Genomic DNA, 17,483 nt, shown 5'->3' with positions numbered 1-17,483 from the left:
ATTACTCATAAAGAAGGGTGTGAAGAGGATGCAGGACATATTGCTTCCCCAAAGCATGCACCTGGATCAGAGCATAATGTCTCGTGAACATGTGGCTAAAACTCCACTTGGCTGCTCTGCAAATGTCAAGCAGGTGAACCTGTTGAAGTGATGCTAATGTGGCCGTTTGCACTCCTGTACAGTGAACCCTTCTTCCATGTGATGGAGAAAGCTATATCAACTGATAACCAAAGAGGATATAGCTAGAGAACCAACAGAGATACTCTGAGAGGATACAGCTTGACCTCAAGACTTGTTCTGCTATGGCAATGAATAATATAGCTGACTTTCTGATTGTTTTTTCTCTGTGGGTTAAATGGCAATGCTTGTCGCACATTGAGGGAATTGTTTCCCTCCTCACTAGAGGCATGGGGCTTCGGAAAGAACACAGATGAGTGAACTGACTGGTTTATGTGAAATTCCTGAAATACCTTAAGAATGAATCTGGGTGTAGTTGTAGCAAGGGCTTTGTCCTTATGGAATATGTGTATGGTGGATCAGCCAAGCTAACCTACACTTCTGGATGAGGTGACAGTGACAAGGAATGAAACCCACATAGACAGGTGAGATATGAGCATATAGTTAGTGGTTGAAAGGGAGGCTAGGTGAGTACTGAAAGTATTAACTTAAGGTCCCAGTGGGAGCTCGGACTCTTTACGGGCAAAAAGGTTGTGATCAGACCCTTCAAGTATCTGGTTGTTAGTGATGGAATAAAAATTGAGTAGCCATCCTATGGTGGGTGACACACACTGACTGCCATCAAGTGGATCTGCAGCATATTAAGGGAGATATCTGTCATCTTGAGAGTAAGAAAATCTAAAATAGTGGGAATTTCTGGAGATAAGCCATTTCTGGGCCCAGAGAGAGAAATGTTTCCACTTGGCTAGATAGCATTTCATGGTGGAATTCTTTTGGCTATTAAAAATGGTTTGCATGGCTTCAGAGCAAGGGCATTGTAGACCTAATGCCCATCCAAATATCATGCCATAAGACGAAGTGCCTCAGAGTTGGGTTGCTTGACCCTAAATCAAGAGATTTGGAAAGGACTTAATGTTAATAGGTGGATGGGATTACATTTGTAGACGACTCGGGAACCAGAACTGCCTGGGCCACTTGGTGGCAATGAGGATGACTCATGACTTGTTGAATTCTTTATAGTACCCGAGGCAGTAGCGGGATGGGAGGGAAGGCATAGTTCAGGTGATCTGACCAAGGCAACAGGACAGCATCACCTATGGAGTGCTTTTCTTGAGCTCCCCAGACTAGCAAATGTTGCATTTCCTGTTTGTCTGGGAGACAAACAGGTACTAAGTGGGGGTTCCCCATTGAATAAATATGTTGTGCACTACTGAATCATATAACTCCCACTTGTGATCAAAATGCCTGCTAAGGCAGTCTGCCAAGGAGCTCTGGATTCCTGGAAAGTACAGAGCTAAAAGGATGATGTCTGACATTATGAGTACATGGTGGAATTGGATGAATGGTAGAAAAGCTTTGCAAGCTTCTCAGACTGCTTGGCATTTCAGAAAATTGATGTGTATTCTGGCTTTTTGGGGTGTCCCAGTGCCCTGAGCTGTGTGACTTCACATGGCTCCCCAGACTATCAGAGAGGCATTCATAATGATTGTCTTATTTGGTGTGGGGGAGAGAAAGTTAACACCAACACAGACTGTTTGGGATCTTTCCAACACGTTAGTGAGGACCAAACACTGGCAGGAATTGTTACTATGGTATTCATACTGTATTTACTTTGTGTATATGCCATTCAGAGCCAAGCCCATATAAGCACATGAAACCATGTGTTCCAGGACAGAGAGGCAAATTCACACTGATGATGACTGCATGGTCATGTCTCACCTGGCGGAGCACTTGTGGGAGGAGAGGCATGGATGGGAAGGCATAATGTAGTTCCAGTGTCCAAGGATGGAGAAGAGTACTCCTCTAACAGCCTTGACTGAAAGCACCTTTAGAGCACAAGAGGAGAAGTTTGTGGTTGGTAGCTATTGTGAAAAGGTCCCAGCATGGTGTGCCCCATCGGCAGAAGTTGGAACAAAGAGTGAAGTTCCCACTTGTGGTTGCAATGAAAGGAGTGGTTAAGAGTGTCCACAAGGTTATCATCTATATCCAGTAGATGGGTTGCATGAAGTGTGACATTGTATCGTAGACACCAATTCCACAGATGAATTGCCTTCAGACAGAGGGTTGGAGATCTGACTCTGCCTTGTTTGTTTATGTATACGACCTATGTCATGCTGTTCGAGAGAAGTTGCACGTCTGTGGCGGACGAGAGGATGAAAAGCATGACAGGCACGGTGGACCGTTCATAATTCTAGGATGTTGATGTGCATCCTTGCTTCTCTGGGGAACCAGAGGCCCTGGGTCATGTGGCCCTCTATGTGAGCGCCCCAGCCCACAAGTGGCATATCTGTGGTGAGGGTGGTGTGGGGCATAGGAAAGTTGAAGGGGGTGCCTGCCATGACCTTGGACAGGTCACACCACCATGAAAGGGAAGTTACCACTGATGGCAGGAGAAGGATTCATTTGTTGAGGTGGTTCTTCTGTGGATCATACACTGAACGAAGCCACAGCTGATGGCATCTCATGTGAAGGTGGGCATGCAGAGTAATGGAGGTGCACACTGCCATATGTCCCAGAAGTGAAAGGCATTGATGGAGGTGTGTGCGGGGATGAAGTTGTAGTTTCATAATGAGGGAGGTGAGTACAATGAAGCGGTCTGTCGGGAGGGAGACCTGTCTCGCAATCAAATCCAAGTGTGCTCTTATAAAGATGAATTCTCTGGTAGGCATTAGGGTAGACTTATCCTCGTTGATACAGATGCCTAGACTGATGAAGAGTTCCCACAGTGTATGGATGGTAATGATGATGTGTTTGTGAGATGATGGCACGAGGAGCCAGTCATCTAGGCATGCCTCCTTCTGGAGAAGGTCATATGAGAACCGGGAGTTGCCCAGATGTCACATATAGGTTGCAACTACTGTGAAGACCTTTGTGAACATGTGAGGGGCGGTGGCAATCCAGAAAGGTAGGACACGGAATTGATAATGGGAATGTCCTACTGTAAAGTGAAGGAATTTGCAGTGGTCAGAATGGATGCCACATGGAAGTACGCATCCTTCATATCGAGAGCCGCGAACCAGGCCCCAATGGAGAGGGAAGGGATGATTTGGGGAAGATGGACCATTTGGAAACAGAACCTGTGGATAAACCGGTTTAATGCTCACAGATCCAGAATGGGGTTGAAGGCCCCTCTCCCACCTCCGTTTTTCAGTATAAGGAAATAGGAGGAATAGAAGCCTGAGCCACAATAGTGGTGCAGAACTCATTGTATGGTGCCTATTTGGAGGAGGGTGCATGCCTCCTTATGGAGAAGGTCATGTTGGGATGGGTCTGCATGGTTCCCATGTGGAGGGTGACGAGGAAGGAAGGTGAAAAACCTCTATGAGGTACCACCGGTGGATGATGTCTAATACCCAATAATCGATAATAATCTTGCTCCAATTTTGTGCAAAGAGAGCAAGATGGCTCTTGAAAACAACTGGAGAGACTGGAGGATCGGGTGGGATATTGAGGTCGGAAAGGCCCAGTTTTGGCAGCAAGTATGGAGTATGGAGCATAGAGGCCCAAAGACTGAAGCATGGCACGAGAGTCTTTGAGTGTAGACTCTCGTCAGTCTTATCACTAAAGTTTCTGATTGTTGAAAGGGAGGTCCTTAAGAGTGGTTTGGACCTCCTTAGGAAAACCAGATGCCTGGAGCCAGGAGTCCCTATGAAGAACCACCATCCCAGAGGCCAAGGACCATGATGATGTACCTGCTGCAGACTGCTGGTTGAAGGAAGACCTTAGCCACTAATTTATCCTTGATGAGGGACTTAAATTCTGCTTGTTTATCCTCCAGGAGTGAGGCTTAAAATTCTGAGTTTAGAGTATGACCTGAAGTCATACTCTGCCAGTATAGCTTGGTAGCTAGCACTGCAGAATTGCAGGCGTGCTGATGAATAAACTTTGCACCTGATCAGGTCAAGTTTTTTGGCCACTCGATCTGGAGGAGTGGTCCTAAAATGTTGTTGTCAGGCACATTCCATTGCCGCTTGTACTAGGAGAGAGTTGGGTGGCAGGTCTGAGAAAAGGAAGTCAGTGCCTTTGGCTGGAACAAAATAGCTCCTGGCAGCTTGTTTAGGTGTTCGGGTGCATGATGCCGGGGCATGCCAGGCCACCTGGGCTGGTTGAAGGAGTGCACTGTGAATAGGGAGCTCAGTGTGTGAGGGACCCATTGTTTGTAGGATGTCAGGAACTTGTCCTGGGGATTTTTACATCCTTAGCTAGAAGATTGAGGGCCATTGCAATCTGATGCAGGAGGTCTTGGTACTGGCCATTATCATGGGGATGAGGAGGAGTAATGAACGCTTCATCCAGGGTCGATGATGCTCCAATTGGAATCGGTGGGTCCGATGCCGATGGGGGCATGATGGTGCATCATGGTTTCTTGTAGACTGAGGAAGGGGCTGTGTAACTGGACAAAGATTGGTGATGAGGGGGTGGTGCTCCGTGACCACGATAGGGGTCCCAGTAGGACTAGGCTTACGGGTCTATTTGTGTTGGTGGTCTGTGCGGGTATCAGAACTACGGCTCTGTGGATGATGTGTATGCTGGTGTGTAACTGAGATTTTGTGGTTGTGGACTATGTGAGCAAGCTGGTGAAAAGGCTGGGCCCAGTTCCGAGGACCATTCAGAGTCTGATGACTGGTCCAGGAAGGATGGTGCTATCGAGGTGAAGCCAATAGGGCCTGTGATGAAGTTCCAGGCTATAGAGTTGGTGTTTGATATAGGAGCAGTGGTTTGTCCACTGGAGATGGAGACTGCACGATCCCGGGCGATCCATGCTGCAGCGGGGAGCTTGCAAGGGGCAGAAGCTGTTCTGCTGTAGGCATGAGAGGAGATAGTTGGCTAGGCATGCGTGGTACCGGGGGCACATTTAATATGATGCCTCCTATATGTTACCCATTTGCTGTATCATTTCTACCTACTGCATCTGAGGAAGTGAGCTGAGGCTCACGAAAGCTTATGCCTGCTGAAATTAAATTTGTTAGTCTTTAAAGTGCCACAGAACTCTCATTGTTCTAGCCTATTTAAGAACTTCAAGTGCCAGAGGTGACAAGTCTCTACCTTAACTCCCCAAAATTAGTGTGGAACTAGCGACACTCTATAATGTTGCATGTAAAATTAACTATGTGGCTTCTAAATTTAGATTGATGATGTAATTCTTTGAATTAATATGAAAAATCTAAATCTACACTGAGAAGTTCAACAAGCAAATTCAAATATAAAATTTTTATGAAAAGCTTAGCAAACTCACTCTGTGATCGTGAAAAAATCCATAAGTTCAGATGTTGAAGCTTTGTTCCAATACGTAAACAAAGCATCTAGAAAATAAAAGATTTAAAAAATAAACAAATCAAGGGAGTTAACAACAACAACATTTATGTCACTGGTTCTCAACTTTGAGGAGATGATGATTCATGCAGGCCAGTAAAGTGTTTTCTGGGAGCAGACAATTGCTACAATTTTCTATAGAATTTTAAATTTTCTTTGAACCTAATCTTGTAATTTCCAAAATAGTCTTTTGAATAACTATTGTTGCAGTACGCTATTGAATTAACTTTTACAGTAGTATTTATTAAATACAGTGTGTAAAATAAAGTATGCAGACAATGGTTTATTGTGTAATTATAAGAAAAATAGAAGACCTTTGAATAATTGAAAAAATACATGCATTTGCATGTTTCATATAAAGTATTTTACACAATGAATTTTATTTGTATATTTAAAAATGTATATATATATTTCAGTCAGTCATAGAGTTTAAGGCCAGAACAACTCACTAAGAGGATATTTTTGTTTTGTTTTACTCTTTCAAATCGCTACATGTAAAATCATATTCAAATAACTATATGAGGTATGGCATGCAAAGAATGTAATAAATATTAAACATATAATTAATATTTCTATTTTCCTTCCTAACACTGTAATAAGTGAGACTATGCAGTATCTGAAACTTTCGAATCACACAGTGTACACATTTTTACCGTTACATAAATCAAATTTGAAATGATCAAAATATGTGCTGAAAGTATCTACTTTTGCCATATTTGGCAGAGTGAACTGATAAAAATTAAACTTGCATACTAGTTCTCATTCCTTTTGACTTAATCAAACCATAGAAATCTGAGAGGTATGGTCATGGAGGAAACCATGTGGGAGGTTTGGGTTGCAGGCAGAAAAATTTTCTGCATCCTTGTTTTATGCCTCACAGAACTATTATTCCCATTTTACAGATGGCAACTGAGGCATAAAACGGCTAAGTGACTTGCCCCAGGTGTCACAGGAAATCTGTGGCACAACAGGGAATTAAATTCAGGTCTCCCACATCCTATGTTAGAGCTTCAAATACTGAACCATTCTTCTCCTCCAATCCCCAGGCAAGTCATATAGTGACATATGCCATGACAAATATTTGTTTACTGAGACCTTCAATTAACCAAACGCTATTGAATGGAATAAGTGATATTTACTAGCTACATGTTTTCAAGTGGGGCTTAATTTTATACTCAAATACAACAAAAAGAAATGTAAAACCATCAACTCATATATATAAGGCTTAACAATACATCACTGCCATTATTGAAAATAGTTTGAGAGGTTGTAGATTTATAAATCAAATTCTCCATCTCATAAACTTAAAAAATTAAACAGAATTGTTGTTTACTTACCATCAGACATGATTTTTAAAATATGAAGGAAACACATGAGCAGACTTTTGATTTCTGTTTGGTCAAATTTGTCACTTCGAACTACAGAACTTCCTAAAGTGCCACTGTGCCGGTTCTGAGAATAAATAGGAGTAAATTTGGGTGAAACATTTTCTTGAACCATTAAAAATTAGCAATTTTGAACTGCCTTTTTAACTCCTATGAAAAGAAGGGGACCTCAGACTGGAGACAAGACTAAAATTTATATAGAGATAAGTTTTAGTAACCCATATAACTATGCACACAAACTATGGAAAATCTTCACCTTCAATGTTGCATTTTCTCTTTTGCATGCTTTCCCCCTCCAGGAGGAAAACTACTTATCAGTAACTGCAATTTATGATTATACATTATACTTGTGGGAAGTGCATGTGCCCTTGGTGTCAAGTTAGAATCCTCTAGAAAAGAGCTGTGATTGTTAAGAGGCATATGCATGCTACCTTGCAGATCCTACGTTCAGAAAAGAGGTCACAAGGAGCTGTGGCCCTGACGCCAGTGATTTCCCCTCTCCCCCCAGATAAAGTCATACATAAGAACTGCAAAGAAAGGGTCATGTGTACCAATACAAGTGTTCTTGGAGAACCAGTTACTGGTAAGTAACCTTCCTTTTTCCATCAACTGCTTGTATAGTCCCCTTATTTGTGGGAAATTAGCTAAAAATAACAACTCTTGAAGGAAGTGTGTCTAAAAAGAACTAAACCAGCACTGATCTTCCAAACTGTGCATCAAGTTTAGTTACCAAATTAAGAAAATAGTATTGTGTATGCATATGAACTACGTTCATGGTAGCAGCTTCACATATCTGCGGGAGAAGCATTTCTTAGACATTCTCCAGAACCAGGTGGAAAGCATTATAACACCTTAAATTATAACACTTTTGCAATTTTACTTTCTAAGGCAATCTGACTAGAGATGATCTTCCCTCCTAGATTAATGCCTATATGCCATAAAAAGATAATCTGAGGGTTTATCTACACTCACAGTGCTACTGTAGTGCTGAGTGAAGATGGTCCTACGCTGACAGCAGAGCTTCTCCTGTCAACGTAAATTCTCCACGTCCCCAAGAGTTAGTAGCTATGTTGATGGGAGAAGACCTTTCATTGACATGGTGCTATCAAGATCAGGGGTTAAAATGGTATAAATACATTGCTCAGGGGTGTGGATTTTCCAGATCCCTGAGTGGCATACTTATACCTACATACATTTGTAGTGTAGACCAAGGCTATGAAACTTAAAGTAAACTCAGTCTTTTCTAAATCAGGTGGTCCCCAAAAAAGGAACAGGGAAGGGAAAAGCATAGCCACCAGGGTTCCTAGTGACCCATAAAACTTACTATTTAGAAGATACAGAAGAGAATGTATTAAATCACTGCTGAATGATCAGCACTGCTTGGCTTTGGGTATCGGTTTAAGATGCTGGTTTTGATCTTTATATTCCTAAATAGATTTGGACCTACCTACCTAAGAGACATCCCTCTCTCCCCGTGTCATACTGCTACAACCAAGATCCACAAAGACACTTGAGCAGCAGCTTCACTGGTACAGACGAATGGATGCGGCTGGCAGGGCATTCTCTGTAATAGCCCCACAGCTTTGGAATTCACTCTCTTTTTTAGTCTGAAATAGACCAAATCCAGTGGTCTTCAGGATATATTATACAATTTATCTTGTTTCCCAAGGATCTGAAGGTGGGGAGGGACTGCACAGGCAGGGAATTTTATTAAAGGAGGAGTGTGATGTTTGTTAAATTGTCTGAATCACTGGTGGTGATACATATTAAATGGTACTGCTGCACTTACGATGTATTTTTAAGTTATTGTATTTCAAAAGGTGCCTGGAATATATGAATAAGATAGTTTTTGCACTTCTATAAATCTAAATAAATAAAAGCATTCAAAGTCATGTTGAGGCACTTGATACAGTTTATTCATTCTTTTAGAAACAGGAAGTCTATATAAAGTGCAAGCACAAGTTTCTTAAAAAGCTCCAGAAGACCTCCATTGAGAGGCAAGAGAGGTTTTGGAAGCTCAAAAAAAAAAAAATTAGATGGAAAAGATCATATTTTCACATGGAACAATGAAGATGGAGCAAATGATTAAGCAGGACTATCTTTATTTTCCTCCTTAGTATTCAAACAGCTTCTCTACCTCCTCAGAGGAAACTAACGTGGCCTCAGGTGTATGATGAGAGATGGTAGACGCTCATTGGATTGTCAAGAAGCAGATGCTACTGAGATCTCAAGTGAAGTAAAGGATTTATTCTTTAGCTGCTTATCTAAGGTGGTTAACTTACATTGGTCAACAAAGCCAAGGGTATTAAGGTCTAATAATAATAAAATGGAGCTTATCCTGCAGAAGAGTGACCCCCAAGGTATAGGGTAAGTCCATGAAGGAAAGATATATGGCTCAGTAGGAAGATCCTGTACAAGGGTTTTTGCTGTGACAGTTTGGGGAAATATATCTGTGTCAAATTATGAATTCCATTGTATTTGCTAACACCATTTATGACTGTAACCTTCATTGTGAATTACAGAATCCTTTTTTGTATCAAAGGTTTGACACCTACTGGACACATTCTATCTCAGAAGCTGTGACAGAGCAATCGAGGGCCATTGACATTGAACAACTCTTCCCTAATGGAGCAATGGGTCATTGACTGTGAACCTATCATCTCTAAGCAGAAGCCAACAAGGGGGCTTGCAGCACATGGGAACACAGGGGATAGAGTTGATTTCAAAAGGAGTTATTTTTTAAGCAAGGGAGGCCATTCCATTGCCAGAAGCAAAATAAGTGACCAGACCAAGCAGGCAGGAAGGACTGCCTAGCGTTAGGATTCAGAACAAAGGATTTACGGGGTAGTGAGGTCAAACCTGGGAACCACATTCAGGAGTTTGTTTCCCACAGATCTGTAACTCTTATGTTTTTGTTTTAAGAGGAAAACATTTGTAGATAAGAAATTCTTTTGCTGAGCCTGTGTGCTTTGTTTACTGCCATATATTCCCTGAAAGGTATAACTAAAACAAGAGCTTCTACAATGAGATAGATTCAGGGAGCAGGAATGTCTCTAAGCAACTGGGAGAGCTGAGGCACTGGGTTTAGGTGGTTGGACTGCATGATACCACTGCCCAAAATAAGTGACAAGACACAAGATCTGCACCTAGAAGTGTGCTTGAGAAACTCACAGCTAGGACCAGTGATCAGTCACTAGCCAGACCCAGGGGACTTAGAAGCTCACAGGTTTCAACAGTTGGATTCAATCACAACTGACTGGTATCTGAACAGAAAATGGGACTAGGGCAGGCTGTGATATTTGCCCACCAGATGACTCAAAAGCAGGAGTTCCCTGGATATGAGAGCCCTCCAAGATGTCAAGCTGTATCCCAGATGACAGTGAAGACAACACTTAGGGTTTTCAGATCTGGGCCTTCTGATGCAAAGAGGACTCCTGATCCAGTGAACTTAGAAGGGCAATGAATCACAGTTCAAATAGTAAAAGAAAGAGAGGAAGAGCCTTCTTAGATGCAAGTAATGGAATAAGGTCAGAACCTAACAATGGAGCCCAAGTCACAGATTTGAAAGGGAAGGTAATTCCAAGAAGGCAGGATGCATACTAGGCAAAATGTTCAGCATCAAGGCATCATTGCCCTGTAGTATCTTCTATAGTTCCAAGCCCTCCCTCACTAGGGAATGCTAACTAGGGAAAAATAAGGGAAAATAGGGAAAAAACTAGGGAAAAAATAAGGATACAGGGACATCACTGCTGAAGTAATAAAAAAGGAACTGGGATGATGCTGAGGCCATGGCTCCTTGTAACCTTAATCTGAATCCAGAAAGCATGCATATCACATTAGCAGTCACTGGTCTATTAGCAAAATCTGATTTGATGCCACAGGAACATACACTTCCCACAAGAAGGGATCTTTGCAGGAAATTTTCAATGGAGAATAAAAAATTGCTCTAACTTTTTGTTAATGAAATCCTTATACAAATGGTGAAAAATTTCAAAGATATATACGGTGCATAAGTGATCTACTAAAAAGTGGATAATTGACCGGACTAAATATTATTTTGGGAAAACATTAACAGCAGCCACAACAAACAAAACATCTAAATAACCTGAACAGGTATACTAGAATGGGATTTTCAAAGGAGCTTAAAAGTCAGGCACCCAAATCCCATTGAATTTCAGTTTGACACTTAACTCCTCTAAATTCCTTTGAAAATTCCAGCCTAAAGATCAACTAATTAGCAGAACACTGCAAATTAAGACATTATCAAAACATTAACTAAATGTTGGGTGACAGTTTTGCCATTTAGCAGCAGAATACACCTATAGAACATGTTTTCAGTTAAAGAATTTTCTTACTTAGTCCATATTTTATATACATATATATTTCCCCAGTCCTATAACTTCAAAAAAAGGAAAACAAAATAATGTTTCGTCTACTTAAAATATGCGCACAGTAAGCTAAAGCCCCAATCCTGCCCATTTAAATTTAAACTTAAATTTAAATTTAAGTATGTGAGTAGCCCCATTGACTTCAGTGGGTCTACTAATGTGTTTAAAGTGAAGCTTGTGCATTTGCATTTGCAGGATTGGGACCTATGTGACATTTTGAAGAACCTTTTTGTGTTGTTTCGGTATTTGATCCATCATATTTACAGCAGGAATACACTGCTGCAAACGTGTGGCAAAACTCTCCTGATCACACTCTTCACCCAGAATCTTAACTATATCAAGCACAAAACCCAAAATACTTCTTGTAACTGAAGAGAGAGATCAACATGCAACATTTTCTCTGGTAAAGCTGGAATTGTCAGAATTGAAAAGTCCACTGTAACACGGCTGTTCTTAGCTGAGCGGGAATTTTCTTCTTCCTCTTCACTAGAGCGCATAGCATGAGCAGAATGCCTTCTGAGAAGTTTCTTCCTCTGCCACACGAAGGCATGTTAGAGTCAAGCGGAAAAAAATTAACATGTTGTGACATGCACAACAGGGTCTAAAAAAATTAAGTGTTAATGTCAGCTACAAACAGACATGCCTGAATACCTCACAGTTACTGCAGTTTCTTGGTTTGTAATTGGCTTAAACTAAAATGATTTAAAACACTCAGACCAATCCAACGGTGTCCCCCACTGGAATGTGGAGAGGAATCATGACAATTTAATTATATCTGTTTCTAAACAGATTTAGTTAAATGATGCACAAATGGTGTGTAGACTAGTCCTTATGCACTTCTGAAAATCCCACTCAAAGTGATTTAGGATCAAATCAATAGGACTTCTACTCCTACGTCACTTAAAGGCTTTTGAAAATTCTACCCTTGATTTTCAGTTCTGCTTTACTGAATGCAAAACTTAACATGTTTCATTTAGTAGATCAGAGTGCCCTTATCCAGCACAGGAAACAGTAACAGCTATTTTCTAAACATCTTTCTTAAATAAAGACCTCTGTTCATGTATTCTACAAAATATTTTGATGATGTATGCAGTGCAAAATAGCAAGTCCACATAATTACTTTTAATTTTGCAATAAAGAAGTTTATGTATATTATCACCATCAAATGAAGTTATTTCATACATACCATGTTTTAATCAATGCTGATATTCAGAATGCAATTCAACTCCCAATGGAGTTAGTGCAAAAAGACTCCCATTGACTCCAATTTGAGTTGGATTGATTTCTTAATATATAGTGGACAGTTTCCTAATGAAATTGAACTACATTTGTTAACATGAAGACATATCCAAAAGCTTATTTTTTACCTTGTCAAGAGAATTGCTCTTGTCACTATGTCTTTCTGGGAGGCTGTTTCCCGAATCTGTACTTATAAGAGAGCCTCTTGAATCAGCATGTTTTACATAATTAACATTTGGAGTTGATGAGGTATATGGGGAAGCTAAATAAAAAAATAAAAGAGACAAATATATATATATATATATAGAGAGAGAGAGAGAGAGAGAAAATACTCTAAAGATTACTAATGGAAGACTAGTTTCACAAAATTAAGTGCAGATTTTTAATAAGTAAAGTCTGTCTTCTTTCAGTAAAATTGATAAAATTTTAATTGCAATGCATTTAAAAGTGAGATTTACTTACCTTATAGTAACGCGTTTTTTGAGATGCCTTTGTCCAAAGAGATCCCACTGTAGGTATGAACAAGCATGGTCTGACCTGGAGTCATTTAGCCAGCAGCATCTGTTGGAGGCTGCACATTCAGCCTGCATGTCCTTACGCCCGCACCCCAAAGGCACAAAGAGGGGGTAGCCCCAAACGTCACTCAGTTCCTTCACCAATACTGAAATCCAGTAGGAGGAAGGTGATCCGTATGGACAAAGGCTTCTCACAGAACTTCATTTACTTTAAAGTAAGTAATCTCTTTCTTCTTTGAGCATTTGTCCACATAGGCTGACTAGCAGTTACCGCTCAGGTAGGTAGGTGACAAGAGTCCTATCTAAATAATGACGGCAAGATAGCCCTGACAAACTGAGCATCTGATTTAGAATCTGTACATATGAAGTAGTGTTTAGTAAAATACATAAGTAGAATGCCAGTAGAACTATAAGACAGGAGCTCCTCTAACATGCTGAGTGAGATTGCTTGAGCCATATGGAGTACACCCTAATTAAAGACGGAAAGGGAAACTTTTTCATGGCACAAGAAACCTTAATACAGAAATTTTTGATGTGGTCTCAGCATAACTCTGTCCTTATAGAAAAAGCACATCAAAGCTTGTCTTCATGTACAGTATAACAGCAGCGCAGCTGGAGTTGCACTGCTGTAGCACTTAAGTGAAAATGCTCCTATGCCAATGGGAAAGCTTCTCCTGTTGGCATAGTGAATCCATCTCTCTGAGAGGCAGCAGCTATGTTGACAGTAGAAGCTCTCCCATCGACGTAGTGCAGTCTATATGGGGGGTTAGGCTGGTATAACTATGTCACTCAGGAGTGTGGATTTTTCATACCCCTCAACGACATAGTTATTCCAATATAGATGTGTAGCATAGACCTTGTCTGTAACTCAGTCAGTCTATGAGCGGAAGTGAAAGCCACTAAAAATTTTGTCTTTATAGAAAAATGTTACAAAGAACATGTTAAAGATTCGAAAGGAGGGTCCATTGAAGACGTTAACACAATATTCAAGCTCCAGGAAAGAAAGGACTCCAACTGGTATAAACAAATGAGTCAGCCCCTTTAAAAACTTGGAAACAGTAGAGTTAACATTTGAAAAAAAATCTGAGTAACTGAGCAATAACCGCCCCCTTCCCCGCACTTTAACAGAACTGATAAATCAGAATGTTTCAAGGATAATAGTCTAAAATAGTTGAGACAGAAGAGTCCTTTAGCTGGATAGTTCTCTGACTAGATCATATTGAAAAATGCCTCCACTTATATATAGACTTATACATACACCTGGCTTGTAGCGGTTTTCCTAGCATGAATCAAGACTTCTTGAATAGCCAATGAGCAGTTCTCCTCAAGCAAAGTCAACCAGCTAGCCTCCATGCTGTCAAGTGCAGAATTTTTGGGTCTGGGTCCAGTACTAGGCTGTGGTTTTAAGAAAGGATATTTGGAGGGACGGGGAACCAAAGACGGACAAACTGAAAGGTGAATTAGATCATGAAACCAAAATTGTTGGGCCCAAATAGGAGCTATTAGTTTCACCTGAGCCTTGTCCTAATGAATTTTCCTGAATACTCTGAGAATTATCAGGTTGAGGAGAAATGAGAAAGGCATACAGCATGTTTTGATCGCACTGAATCAAATGTGCGTGTGCAAGAGACTTTGGACTTATTCCTGCTGGTGAGCAATATATGGGATATTTCTTAACATATGTGGCAAATAGGTCCATTGAGGGAAACCCTTTCCCCCCCTTCCCCCCCAATACTGAAACACTCAATTCAAAATGGAGTATTTTAGCTTCCATTCATTGGAGATGGAGCCTTTCCTGCTCAGATAATCGCTAAATTGTCCTGGATACCAGGTATATGAAATGCTGACAGGTTGATATGATGATGACTACACCATTCCATAACAGAATTGCTTCCCAATAGAGGGGAAGATCTTGCAACCTCCACCTGTTTATATAAAACTTTGCTGTCGTATTGTCTGTTAGGATCTGGACAGTGGTGTTCTGGAGCATGGACAGACACACTTTGCAAGCTAGAAGCTCTTAACTCCAATATGTTTAAGTACAGTTCCTCCTGGGCCTATAGGCTGTGGATCTGAAATTTGCCTAGGGTTGAACATTGCTTAGATGCGTCCTTTAGAGTAGTCTGATGGGGAAGGTGGATGAAAGAACTCACTGGCACACATGAAGGTGAGTCTATCCACCAATGAAAAGATGCCAGCATCTTTGGAAGAATCACTATAGGATGGCAGAGCATGTATGTGACTTGGTGATAAACTGTTCTTAAACACCCCTGAAGGGGGCAAAGGTGCAGCCTTGCATACAGAGTCACAACTTCAACATTTCTGGAAGAAGGAATCAGAGTAGATCAGTGTTAGATTTCTTTGTTAACCTCTCAGTTGCTCTAAAAAAGCTAACATTCATAATAATGTTGCATAATAAATTGCAATCTGCCAGGAGGTAGATTAATACAAATATTTTCAGGACCAGCAAACTTCGATAGTCTGGGACCAGTGAATAGAGAGATTTTTCAATCCATGCGTTAAGTTAGAAAAAGTACTGTTGAACCCATATAAAGGATATCTGTAAGAAGAGCCACCTCAGGAAGGCCAAGTTTACACTAGATTGTGGGGAATCTTGAGGAATGATGTTAGTGAGGTAAGACTTAAGAACAGTTCTAGTTTTCTAATTTAGATTTTTTTTTCCCAAGCAGACTGAAAGAAATAAAACCTTAAAAAGCTATTAAAACTAATACTAACTAAAAATCTAATATTGACTATTTATGATACAACAAGGAAGCAGATTGACACTGTGTAGCTCCATCTCACTGCAACAGGCAGTAAGAAGGAACTGAATGGTGGTCGGGATCTGTCCTTTATTACCCTCCTCCCCAGGAAGAGGGACAGGGTGCATATGCAGCCTCCAACAGACATTTCTAGCTGAAAGATTCTGGTCTTGTATGCATGGGGCACATGCACCTGCAATGGGTTGCATGTGGAAAAATGCTCAAAAAAGTACTTAAGAGATGAATAGTTCTAATGATAATAATATCAATTTAGCATTTTAGGCATTTCACCCATCACTTCAGTGTATAGTTACCAATAAATAAAATAGTGTTTTTTACATAGCATTTCTTATCCTGAAGGATCCCAGCTCACATAACAGATATTCCTTTTATTCATTCCACACCGCGGAATCTCTTAATTCACCACTGAAATGCTAGAGCTGTTTAACAGCAATACAACAAGTCAATTTAGTGAAGGAGCTGATGAAGAGCAAATCCAGTTGCAGGAGGAATTCAGGTAAGTAAAACATGATTTTTCCAAGTCAGAATTTTGACATGACACTGTGATTAATGCTTTTTTCCTTACTTTTCTTTTACAGAGAGAAGAGGCAGTGCTGTTTGTTAAGGACAGGGGTGGTCTACTAAACAGAGGCTATTTTTAAGCAGCAAAAGCCTCAGAAGATATGTCCCCAGCATTGGGGCAAGCACCTGTGATCTGAGAACAGCAAAGCAAGGATACTGGACTTCAGAAAGGTGGATTTCAACCAACTCAGAGAAACAGTAGACAAGGTCCCATAGAAAGACCAATTAGGAAGAAAAGGAGTCGAAGGGGGCTGGCAGTTCCTAAAAGATGTAATACTAAAGGCTCAGCATCAAGCTATTCTGATATAAAGGAAAGATAAGAAGAGCCACGGGAGGCCAATGTGGCTGCACAAGGAACTTTTTAGCTATCTAAAAACCAAAAGGGATATATACAGAATATGGAAGGAGGAGCATATCACCAAGGAAGTATACATGGGAATAGTGTGAGCGTTTTAGGGACAAAATCAGGAAAGCCAAGGCAAAGAATGAATTACAGATTGCAAGAAATGTTAGAGACAACAGGAAGGGGTTCTTCAAATGTGTCAGATAAAAAAGGAAGATCAATGATGGTGTGGGACTTTTGCTCAATGGAGAAGGTAAGCTGGTAATAGAACATGATAGTAAGGCAGAGCTGCTCAATGTCTACTTTGCCTCACTCTTCAAAAAAACAACAACATGTGACTGGACAACTAGAGAAGTTACCATAGACAATAAAGGGGAAGTAATGCAGATCGGAATAAGTAATGAACATATCAGAGATCTTCTGACCAATTGTCTAATTTTGGTCACCAAAGTATAGAAAGGATGTAGAGAAACTGGAAAGGATCCAGATATGAGCAACAAAGATGATCAAAGGGATGGAATGCAAGCTATATGAGCAAAGGCTGAAGGAACTGGGTATGTTTAGTTTGGAAAAGAGGAGGTTAAGGGGAGGATATGATAGCAGTCTTCAGATACTTGAAAGGCTGCCATAAAAAAGATGGAGAAAAGTTGTTGTCTTTTGCCACAGAGGGCAGGACAAGAGGCAATGGGTTAAAACTACAGCAAAGCAGATTTAAGCTCAGGAAAATCTTCCTAATTGTAAGAAGTCGTAGTTATGTTTTTGTACTGCTGATTGGAGAA

At 40.6% G+C, this 17,483-nt stretch overlaps 1 protein-coding gene across 7 annotated transcripts in view; it reads right to left on the bottom strand.

Annotated features, from left to right (window-relative positions):
* DOCK9 (dedicator of cytokinesis 9) overlaps positions 1 to 17,483 on the bottom strand; it is a 339,621-nt gene that overhangs the window by 93,610 nt on the left and 228,528 nt on the right. For all 7 annotated transcript variants that reach the window (XM_067536846.1, XM_067536847.1, XM_067536848.1 and 4 more), the window contains 3 exons: positions 12,631 to 12,764; positions 6,828 to 6,942; positions 5,414 to 5,480 (listed from right to left, as the gene is read on the bottom strand). In XM_067536846.1, the coding sequence (XP_067392947.1) occupies positions 5,414 to 5,480; positions 6,828 to 6,942; positions 12,631 to 12,764 (316 nt within the window). The remainder of the gene's footprint in view (positions 1 to 5,413; positions 5,481 to 6,827; positions 6,943 to 12,630; positions 12,765 to 17,483) is intronic.

The sequence above is a fragment of the Emydura macquarii genome, unplaced genomic scaffold (assembly GCF_026122565.2).
Source record: "Emydura macquarii macquarii isolate MOO-44397 ecotype Brisbane River unplaced genomic scaffold, CSIRO-AGI_Emac_v2 contig_3671, whole genome shotgun sequence".
Lineage (NCBI taxonomy): Eukaryota > Metazoa > Chordata > Testudines > Chelidae > Emydura > Emydura macquarii.
The sequence above is the reverse complement of the archived record's forward strand: the minus strand, read 5'-3'. Positions and strand labels throughout refer to the sequence as shown.